The sequence below is a fragment of the Leptopilina boulardi genome, unplaced genomic scaffold, assembly GCF_019393585.1.
Source record: "Leptopilina boulardi isolate dan_hultmark-lab unplaced genomic scaffold, ZJU_Lbou_2.1 LbouV2_278, whole genome shotgun sequence".
Taxonomy (NCBI): Eukaryota; Metazoa; Arthropoda; class Insecta; order Hymenoptera; family Figitidae; genus Leptopilina; species Leptopilina boulardi.
In genome coordinates, this window is record NW_026137838.1 from 3,604,410 (window position 1) to 3,616,492 (window position 12,083).

General features: G+C 27.9%; 1 protein-coding gene across 1 annotated transcript in view; it reads right to left on the reverse strand.

Annotated features, from left to right (window-relative positions):
• LOC127281957 (discoidin domain-containing receptor tyrosine kinase B) overlaps positions 1 to 12,083 on the reverse strand; it is a 395,594-nt gene that overhangs the window by 94,120 nt on the left and 289,391 nt on the right. Inside the window, exon 7 of the mRNA XM_051305982.1 lies at positions 5,339 to 5,441. Coding sequence (XP_051161939.1) covers positions 5,339 to 5,441 — 103 coding nt within the window. The remainder of the gene's footprint in view (positions 1 to 5,338; positions 5,442 to 12,083) is intronic.

Below are 12,083 nucleotides of genomic sequence, written 5' to 3' on the forward strand. Positions count from 1 at the left end.
ATATATATATATATATATATTGGTGTTATATATATAGAGACACTCGAGCCGTAAATTTTTCCAAGCAATTATATCGATCTTTCTTTTTCAGTGATTCGATGGTAAAAAACTAAAAAAATTATTTTTAAACCAATTTTTACTTAAAAAAATTTTTAGATACTTTTTGGCAGAATTTTTATTTCACAGAATTTCTTTTTAATCCAATTTTTTATTTAAACGAATTCTAATTTAACCGAATTTTTATTTAGCATAATTTTCATTCAACAGAATTTTTATTTATACGAATTTTTAAATTTCAAAATTTTCTAATTTCCCGAATTTTTATTTCTTTGAATTTTTATTTGTACGAATTTTTAAATTTCAAAATTTTCTAATTTCCCGAATTTTCATTTCTTTGAATTTTTATTTGTTTGAATTTTTATTTGCACGAATTTTTATTTGTACAAATTCTTAAAAAGCCAATTTTTCATTTCACCGAAATTGCAAATGTCCGAACAAACATAACCTAGAAAAAGATTTTGGCGCGATTTTCAAAATTTGACCAATCAAAAATTATCAAGAAAAATCGAGATTGGTAAATTTTAAAAATAGCGCCGAAATATTTCTGTTTTTTTTCAATTAATAATAATTCTTTTATTTTATTTATATAAAATAAAAAAAAATTTATTTCTATTTTCAAATATGGAAAATTGCGTTCTATACAAAATTTAAAACACTTCTTTTATTCTCTGTAAAAAAAAAAAACAATAAAAAAAAAATTCAAGAGAAATGTAATTTTTTAACTTCTTTATTTGTGAAATAAAAATGTTTCTATATATTTTAAGAACTATAATGCAATGAATGAAATACCGTTTTTTTTTTTTGAAAAAAAAGAAAAAAAGGAATTTGTTTTCAGAATGACGTGTATGCTATCTTCATTGAAAAGAAAAATTGGAACACGTGTTCCATTGTTAGTGCACGTTGATAGTTTCGTGCACCCGTAAATCCTTTCCATATCGGACTAGTTTTTTGTGACAGGGAAAAGTTTCATATAAAAAAAAAAAAAAAAAAAACTTGTCGACAATCTTTAAAATCGGAAAAAAAGAACAAAAACAACATTTTTTGTCAAAGAAATTAAAACATATTTGTAAAAAAAATTAAAATTAGAAAAATTATTATTTAAAAAAACAGATTTTTAAATACTAATACAATGAAAAAAAAATTTATTTGATTCAAATACTCGATTGACTGTTATCAAATAAATATTTATTTGTATTAAATAATTATTATTTGAGAAGGTATTTATTTCAAATAAAGAAATTATTGATTCAAATACAACTTATGTAATTCAAATAACAATTTTTTTTATTTCAAAAAAATAAGTTCTTAGGCGAAGGTAAATAGAGCTGGTAGAAAAAATTTAGTTTCATAGCGTCCCTCCAGAGGGAACCAGCATATAGAGGTGGCTCCCTCTGAAGGGACGCTATGGAACTAAATTTTTTTTCCCTCTATAGAAACGCTATAAAATTACAGCTATATTCGCGAATTAAATTCGTCAAATAACAAAAAAAAACATTAAATTTAATGATACTACTTATTTTCATATAAAATAAAAAAATATATATTTTTTTATTTTTATTTATTAATATTATATTATTATTTCCATGATATGCATTAGCGGCTTTCTAAAGATTACACCACGAAAGTTCAAGAGGACCATTAAATAATTTGTCATTCGAGTTTTTTGTGTAAGGCAACAAATAAGTAAACTTGGTTGATCCTTAAAAAAAGCGTCACCCCTCAAGCATTTTTACTTTTGAATTGAACAAAGAATAAGAATAAGAAGATGAAAAAAAAGAAGAAGAAGAAGAAGAAAAAGGAATACATGAAAAAGAATCGATAGGGGTCAAAGGTTGGACGTGGCCAGAGGCTATTATTCGAAAGAACTTTTCGTATGGTAGTGAAGTAGCCATTCGTATCGCTTTAGAGAGCTGCGAAAGGGGAGGGAACCCTCTTTCGAAAGAGGTTTCTCTCTCTCTCTCTCTCTCTCTCTCTCTCTCTCTTGCGTTTCGAAAACTTATTGAAAAGCCTGGGTGGTGAGAGAGGAAAAAAAAGAAGGCTTGATCCTGGTAAGGAAAGGACGCACGAAATAAATGGGAAGCAAAGGGAGGAAACGTATATCGCGATACTAACGTGTGTGTGTGTGTTAGCAGGGCTTTTGGCAGGAAAAATGGTATGGCCTTTAAGGTGTATATGCGATAATAGACACCTAGCTATCTTCCATTTTACACAATATAGCTTGAAAATGTCGTCTAGAGTCTCTCTCTCTCTCTCTCTTTCTTTCTATGAAGTTTAGTATATTTTTCTCTCGTTTGGCCCCCGGTGTCGGCGCGTGATTTATGAGCGAGCGCTTTGCTCATATCACGCAAATAACCTATATATACAATCGAGAATTCATCATATTGTGTGTCTTGAAGGCGTTTTAAGTTTCTAAGATTGCGTGACGTTGTTTTGGTGCTCAGTAGGAACTGGGTGCCATTCTGTAACTTTTTTTCACTTTCACTTCACTTTCACTTCATTTCACTTTACTTTCACTTCACTTCACATTCACTCCACTTTCACTTCACTTTACTTCACTTCAATTTCAATTCACTTTCAATTCAATAGTTGCAGTGAAAGTGAAGTAAACGTTAAGTGACTTTCACTTCATTTTCACTTCACTTACACTTTCCCTTTTCACTTCACTTTCACTTCACTTTACTTTACTTCAATTTCAATTCACTTTCACTTCAATAGTTGCAGTGAAAATGAAGTAAACGTTAAGTGACTTTCACTTCATTTTCACTTCACTTTCACTTTACTTTCACTTCCATTTCACTTCACTTTCACTTTACTTTCACTTTACTTTTACTTTACTTTCACTTCACTTTAATTTCAATTCACTTCAATTCTAATTCACTTCCTTTTACTTTCACTTAACGTTTACTTCACTTTCACTGCAACTATTGAAGTGAAAGTGAATTTAAATTGAAGTAAAGTAAAGTGAAAGTGAGGTGAAAGTGAAATGAAGTAAAAGTGAAGTGAAAGTGAAAGTAAAGTGAAAGTAAAGTGAAAATGAAGTGAAAGTGAAGTGAAAATGAAGTGAAAGTGAAGTGAAAATGAAGTGAAAGTCACTTAACGTTTACTTCACTTTCACTGCAACTATTGAAGTGAAAGTGAATTGAAATTGAAGTAAAGTAAAGTGAAAGTGAAGTGAAAGTGAAAGTAAAGTGAAAGTAAAGAGAAAATGAAGTGAAAATTAAGTGAAAGTGACTTAACGTTTACTTCACTTTCACTGCAACTATTGAATTGAAATTGAAGTGAAGTAAAGTGAAAGTGAAGTGAAAGTGTAGTGAAAGTGAAGTGAAAAGGGAAAGTGTAAGTGTAATTGAAAGTGTAAGTGAAAGTGTAAGTGAAAGTTTAAGTGAAAGTTTAAGTGAAAGACTAAGTGAAAGACAAAGTAAAAGTAAAGTTACTGAATGACACTCAAATAAAAAAAATTTTTTCGCAAATTTTTTTTTATTATTTCCATACACGAATTTAGAAAAATAAAATCATTTTCGAATAATTTTTTTTCTCCCCCCTCATCTTAAAGCGACATTATTTCAATATCGATACGAGTCATCTCATTTACAAACCGTGTAAATTTTCCCAGCTTTTCCAGAACAACCCTCGCGGCCTTTCTTCTCTCACTCTCTCTCTCTTTAGTATATATTTGAGGAAGGGGGATCTTTTCCAACTACTCCCACCCTACTCTCTTCTTGGCTCATTTCTCACAATAATCTTGCTGGAACATAATGCCGCCCCCTTTTGAGAGGTTCATAGAGATGCACATAAATTGGAAGAGGCATTACGACGTCTCTCTCTCTCTCTCTCTCTTGCTTTTCCTTTGTGCCAATGCAATGCGTGCCTTTACACTACTGGCACAAGCTGTCCGGTGTGAAGTACATACCAAGGTATATATGTATTTCGAATTGTATATCTTGCCTTCCATATATAATGATGTACGCGAGTATTTAGAGGGCGAGAGGAATCTGTGCGCACTTTATAGAATAATAGAAATGGTTCTACAATAGTGTATATATATATATAGGCCACTGATGTGAAATTCAATGTTTCTTGATTATTGAAATAAATAGATAACGATTGACACGAAAATGGAAATTTTATTTTTACATTGAAAAAATTATATTTTGTTTTAAAACAAAAAATATTTCTATAATTTAACTTTTTTTTTTGAAAAATGCTTTTCTTTCAAAAGCAATTACTTAAGAATATAAAAATGATTTTATATTCTAAAGTAATCGCTTTTACTATATACTGCGCTTTTCTTCTTCAATTTAGCAAAAAGCCAACTTAAATCCAAAAACAAAACAATCATCTGTCAGATTAGTGAAAATATTTTGATATTTTATGCATTATTCCATTTTTTTTTTTTTTGGTTGACGAATATATATATATATATATTTTTTTCTAGAATATACATTCTAAAAATATCGTATTTCATCCTTTAAAAGTTCTCAATCCCACATTTCAAAAAGCGAAAACAAATGTTCTGTCACAAGAAATTGTAATTTTTTTTCTTCCCCACTATAGAAACATTTTAACTATTTAAAAAGAGGAAAATGAATTTTTATTTGTAAAATATAATTTACAAATAAAAATTAATTATTTCAAGCAAAATTTAGTTGTGCCATACAAATTTTTTTCTGACTAATCAGTTAATTTACTGTTATCAAATATTTGTACTAAATAATTATTATTATTTGCATCAATACAGTTTATTTAATTCAAATAAAAATTTTCTTATTTATAAAAAATAAAGGTAAATGGAGCTGGTAGAAAAAATTTAGTTTCATAGCGTCCCACCAGAGGGAGCCACCACCTCTATATGCTGGCTCCCTCTGAAGGGACGCTATGGAACTAATTTTTTTTCTTTTTTGTTTCGTTTGAAAGTACAGCTATAGTCGCGAATTAAATTCGACAAATACCAAAAGAAAAAAAGTAATTATAAGTAAATATTTATTTGATAATAAATATAAGCGAATAAATTTTTTTTTTTCAGTTATTAAAATATTTTTACTTCTTTAAAGAAGAAAATTAATTGAATTGAAATTTGTCATGAGAGTTTAAATTTGATATAATTCGTACACTAAAGGGGTTTGAGGAGTTTATTATCATGAAACGTCTTATGTAAGGCACAATGGCTTGTTCTGTTTAATTATCTATTCATTGAGTGAACGTCCTGCCTTGCTTCATTTAGGAGATATTCTGGGCAATCTAGTGTACCACTCGAGACCTTCGACATTGTTCTCAGTACCTTGCATGTTTCGGTCCAAGGCTGGGATCGTACATAGAACTGGCCGTGATGTCTTCGTCCAAAATCTCCCCGTTCTCCATACCCAATGCTGCGCTGCATTGTCCTGCAACCAATTTCATTAAGTGAATCTTTTATAGAAAATGATTTCAATTAAATTCAAAATTTATCACTTTTTTTTATGAAGATTTTTCATTTTTTTTGTTAGGTGAACTAATTTAGAAACAATTTTTTATTTGATATAAAATAAGCTATAAGATCACTTTATTAAGAGGTGGAATCTTTCTTTTTTTTATAGTAGATTTGTTACTTTGATTGAAGTGGTTTAATTTTCAGTTGAAGAAATCTGACAAGAAGTGCCAGTCTAGCGAATTTTTTTGAGAGTACTTTAATGCTTTTAGTGCTACTAGATTTAATTAAGAGGATTTTTTCTCTAAGGGGAGAAAGATTTTTTTTTCTTCCTTCAGGAATATCTTAAATCGTAAGAAAAAATAGTAGTTAAAAGAAATGGTTAGGCATTTGTCTCAGAGAAAAATAAATATTTATTTTGTTGCAAATCAAATTTTATTTGACTCGAATAAAAATTTTATTCGGTTTCAAATTTTTTCAGTTTAATTATATTTGGTTTATTTTTATTTGACTTAAATAATTTGGCATTATATAAAATTTTATTTGTACTAATTAAATATTTTTTATTTAAAAAAGAAAGTTTTTAGGCGAAGGTAAATAGAGATGGTACAAAAAATTTAGTTTCATAGCGTCCCTCCAGAGGGAGCCACCTCTATATGCTGGCTCCCTCTGGAAGGACGCTATGAAACTACAGCTATATTCGCGAATTGAATTTGTCAAATATAAAAAGAAAACAAATTTAATGATACTACTGTTAAGGAAAAATAATTTTTATTTTTTTAAAGGGTCGACAATAGAGAATAGAAAAAATAGATAATTTGATTTATTTTTATTCGAATTAAATAATGAATATTTGGCATTAAATAACATTTTATTTTATGCTAATTAAATAATTTTTTTTTTGAAAAAAGAAATAGTCCTTAGGCGAAGGAAAAAAATTTAGTTTCATAGCGTCCCTCCAGAGGGAGCCAGGATACACAGGGAGGGACACTCTGGAGGGACGCTATGGAACTAAATTTTTTTTTCCTCTGGAGAAACGCTATAAAACTACAGCTATATTCGTGAATTAAATTCTACATAATAATAAAAGAAAACACAAATTATATTCCTCAGAGAAAAAAAAGTATTTATTTTGTTGCAAATAAATTTTATTTGACTCGAATAAAAATTTTATTCGATTTCAAATTTTTTTCAGTTTAATTATATTTGGTTTATTTTTATTTGACTTAAATAATTTGGCATTAAATAAAAATTTATTTTGTGCTAATTAAAAATTTTTTTATTTAAAAAACAAAGTTCTTAGGCGAAGGTAAATAGAGCTGGTACAAAAAATTTAGTTTCATAGCGTCCCTCCAGAGGGAGCCAGCATATAGAGGTGGCTCCCTCTGAAGGGACGCTATGGAACTAAATTTTTTTTTCCTCTGTAGAAACGCTATAAAACTACAGTTATATTTGCGAATTAAATTCGTCAAATACCAAAAGAAAACATTAAATTTAATGATACTACTTATTTTCACATAAAATAAATAAATATATTTAAAAAAAAATCTGAATTGCATGGTTTTCATTCGCGTTATTATTTTTTGCCAAGGATATATATTTTTTTTTTTTTGGTGGGGATTATTTTTTTCTCCTATATAGCAGACACTGATGAATATTTACCATCAGTCGAAATTAATATTTTCGTATATATGTGATTCTTTAGAAATAGTGTATAAATGTTTGGCATAGCTTGTGATAATTTCTGGCGTCCACAATTTCTCTCTCTCACTCTCTTTCTGCAGTAGTATGGGACTGGACGGAAATACTAGCACACAGTTATACCGACACCGGGGGGAAAGTTTCAAAACTGCAGAATGTTGCGGACGCGGGATTAGCTGGCCTCAGGCTGAATTGCCTAGCTTTTGTATACGCCTGTATTTTCTCTTCAAAATATATATATATATATATATATATATATATATATATGTACATATATATATATATGTATATAAATGTATACACACGTATGTGGGCACTATATACAAAACTTGACCAATCCCCTCTTCCCCACCGACAGTTATTATTAGCCAATATAACTTCAGATACGTTACTGACTTTAGCCCGCACGTCGGAAATCGTTATAAAGTATGTATATATATATATATATATATATATATATATATATATATATGTGTTCGAAGCAAAGTTATGATCTATTATGTACATTATCAATTGTTAATAATTCCACTACCGAAATACTCACTAACAAGTTGGAAATGTATACCTACTCTGCCCAAGTCAATAAGGTATAGATAAATTTCATTTTGAAGTTCGAAAGTTGATTTTCATCATAGATATAAAAATTTTTTTTACATATTAACATTTTCTTTTTTTTCTTTTCTTTTCTTTTTTTTTTGGTAAACCAGTTTTTTTGTTTATAAAAATTTGTTCAATTTTTTATAAGAAATAATTTTTTTTCTAATATTTTTAACAATTTATTTCGATTACAAGTAGGAGTAAAAAATAATTTCAATATTAGTAAATTGATGTTTAACTATTGTATTTAAATTTTATTTATTATGTCTGACTAAATACTGACTTGCATTACTGATTTTCTAATTTAGTTTTAATGTCTGACGATTTAAGCTACTAGAAAAAAAATTTAAAACCATATATTGTCTGACTAAATATTTATTAGTACTACTGATAAAAATACAAAAATTTAGAAACTTGAAAAAAATATTAACTAGTACTACTAAAAAAATTGCTAACTTTTAGAAAAGCTGACTAAATATTGACTATTACTACTGATTGTCAATTTTTTTTGCCATGTCTGACTAAATATTGTCCTTTATTACTAAATGTCTAATTTATTATGTCTGAGTATTTATTTTACTACGAATTGTTTAATTTCCTTATTATGACTGACTAAATATTGACTTGTACTACTAAATTTATAAATGAATTACTATTTTTAATTAAAACCGAGTACTTCTAATAATAAAATTAGAACAAAATAGAAAGCCTGACTAACTATTTACTTTTACTACTCTTTTCGGTAATTTATTTATTATGTCTGACTATATATTTACTTGTACTACTGATTTTTTAATTTGTTTACAAAATCTGATTAAAATCAATTTAATGTACTAAAAAAATTACAAAAATATAGAAAGTCGGACTAAATTTTTTTCACTACTGATTTTCTAATTTATTTATTATGTCTGACTAAATATTGACCTGTACTACTAAGTTTCTAAATTGATTACTATTTCTAATTAAAACATTAAACTATTTATAACAATTACAAAAAAATACAAAAACTTAACCAAATATTTTTTTACTACAGAAGTTTTAATTTACTTATTATGTCTGACTAAATATTGACTTATACTACTGAATTTCTAAATTAATTACTATTTTTAATTAAAACTTAATTGATTTACTAATAAAATTACAAAAATACAAAAAGTCGAACTAAATTCTTTTACTACTGATTTTTTAATTTATTTATTATGTCTGACTATATATTGACCTGTACCACTGAATTTCTAAATTAATTACTATTTCTAATTAAAACTGAATTAAACTATTAATATCAATTACAATAAAATAGAAAACCTGACTTACTATTTTTCTAATTTATTAATTATGTCCGACTAAATATTGACCTATACTACTGAATTTATAAATTAATTACTAATATTTTAGATTGATTTAATATACTAATAAAATTACAAAAAAATTGAATGTCTTACTAAATATTTAATTTTACTATTGATTTTTCCTCTATTCATTATGTATGACCTGACTATTTACTTGTACTACTGAATTTGTAATTTACTTACCAAATCTGATTAAAACCAAGTTGATCTACTAATAAAATTACAAAAAAGAACGTCTGATTTAATATTTTTTTTTACTACTGATTTTCTAATTTATTTATTATGTCAGATTAAATACTAACTTGTACTACTGAATTTATAATTTAATTACTATTTTTAATAAAAATCGAGTTGATTAATTAATAAAATTACAAAAAATAGAAAATGTAACTAAATATTCAGTTTACTATTTTTTAAAAATTTATTTACTACGTCTGACTAAATATTGACCTACACTACTGAATTTTTAATTTAATCACTATATCTCATTAAAATCAATTTCATCCTATTAGTAAAATTACAAAAAAATTTAAAGCCTGACTAAATATTTATTTTTACTACTGAGAAACTTTGAAACTTAATTTTAACATCCAAAATTTGGTCTCTGAATAAATTCTAATCTAATTTAAAAAAAAAAAAAAAAAATGTGACAACAATTGAAATGAATAGGTACGCGTGCTATAATTAATTTACCGTGTTTTAAAAAAAGAAATGTCTAACGGGTCAACGCTAAACGACGATCCCTCGACATACAAGAATGAACAGATATAATAGAGACACTCCTCCGCGCTTCTGAGCAGCTATTAGATAGTATTGTTAATTCACCGTGTGGCTGACATTTCATTTTACTGAAGCACAATGGCGGCCTCTGGTTTTATCATTCAGGTGTTGGAAATGCGCGCGCGAGAGAGAGAGAGAGATAGTGGTATGTATACACGACGTGAACTATTATCGCGAAATACTCCAAGAAAAAAAAAATACCTGGCATTCGAAAAAGTCATGTCTACCTTTTCAGAGAGAGAGAGAGAGAGAAAAAAAAAGAGAACGTAAACTTGGCAAGAACTGTGTAGAGAAAGAAATAAAAGAGGAAAACTGAAGAGATAAATACAGGAAGAAGAAGAAAAAAAGAGAGAGAGAGAGTAGAGAAAAATATGAAAGAGAGCTGGCAGATGATTTTTCCAACCCGGGGTTTATATGGTCCGAACGATATTACGGTCCTGACAAAAATAAAGAGCGAATTTCTTGCGCCAACTTATTGTCGTTGTGAGAGAAACGGAGAAATAGTGATCCGCCTAAAGGTGTAGGATATGAACAATGGATTCGACTACTTGGTGTGTTCTATTTGAAATAAGTGACGAGCTCTTTTATTTTTCTTTTTTTTTTATTTTCCTTTTTGCTTTATTAAAACTGAACATTGAAATATTTAATTCTCCAGTAAAATGAAATTTTTCCATTCAATATAAAATTTATTCTTTTTTCCCAGGTGAAAAAATTAACGTTACTAACGTTACTAATGTTACTAACATTACTAATGTTACTAAAGTTAGTACCTATAAAAAAAATAAGAGTTTCTAAAATATATTTTCACAGAAACTTTGACACTACTTTCCCATTACCACTTTCACTTCCACTTAAACTTTTTATAATTTTCATTCCCATTTCCACTTATACTCTTTCTAATTCTCATTCCCACTTCACTTACACTTTTTCTAATTTTCATTCCCATTCCTATTTCCATTTCCAGTTTTTTATATTCATTGCCACTACCACTTTTTCTAATTCTCATTCCCACTTTCACTTCCACTTACACTTGTTCCAATTTTCATTCCCATTTTCACTTCCACTTTTTTATATTCATTGCCACTTTAACTTTTTCTAATTGTAATTAAAAAAAGTGGAAATGGTTGTGTAAATTGAAATTAGAAAGAGTTTTAGTCGAAATGGCAACAGCTAATGAAAATTAGAAGTGGAAAAAATGGGAGTAGAAGTGGTAATGAAAATTAGAAAAAGTGGAAGTGAAAGTGGTAATGAAAATAAAAAAGTGAAAATGGGAATGAAAATTAGAAAAGTGAAAGTGGAAATGAGAATTAGAAAGAGTGAAAGTGGGAATGGAAGTGCGAATGAGAATTAGAAAAAGTGGAAGTGGAAGTGGTAATGTAAATAAAAAAGTGAAAGTGAAAATGGGCATGAAAATTATAAAAAGTGAAAGTGAAAATGGGAATGAGAATTAAAAAAAGTGAAAGTGGAAACGATAATGAAAATAAAAAAGTGGAAGTGATAATAGAAATGAAAATTATAAAAAGTGCGGGTGAGAACATTAAATACTTCCTGGTGGTCGATTTTCGACAAGTTTCTGCAAAAATACAATTTAGAAACAGTTTCTTAATTTTTTTATAGGTACTAACGTTAGTAACATTAGTAATGTTAGTAATGTTAATTTTTCTACCTGGGTTGTTGCTATTTTATATATATTTTTTGCTATTTATTTATTCTCTATTAACTCTACTTTTTTTAGTTTTTTTTTTTTTTTTAAATAGTAATCAATTTTTCATTGTGTATTATATAGAGCCGACCCCATAACTGTAAATTTCTTTTGGAAAATTCAATTTACAATGTGTTTGGTGTTGTACGTATTTGAAAAAGTGAAGGTAATAAAGATTAATAGGAAATAAAGTACCCTCTCTATTTGGCTTTTAGCAAGTGCTCCAAAACGAGCTCCAGATGCTGAGAAAACGTATACTATATATAGACCTTATTGCCATGGCTCTTGTAACTAATGGCTTTGGTGCAGGCTTCCGATTTCATCCAATGTTCATGAGAAATAACCCAAGTCGCGTTTGGTTTCACCTGAGATCGCATCCTAGTTCTAAATCTTCAAGGATCTAAATCCTTCAAGTTCGAGTCAGTACATGTCTCTTTATCCCAAGATATCTAGTCGAAGGTTTATCGGATTTTCTGGATTCCAAAAAAAA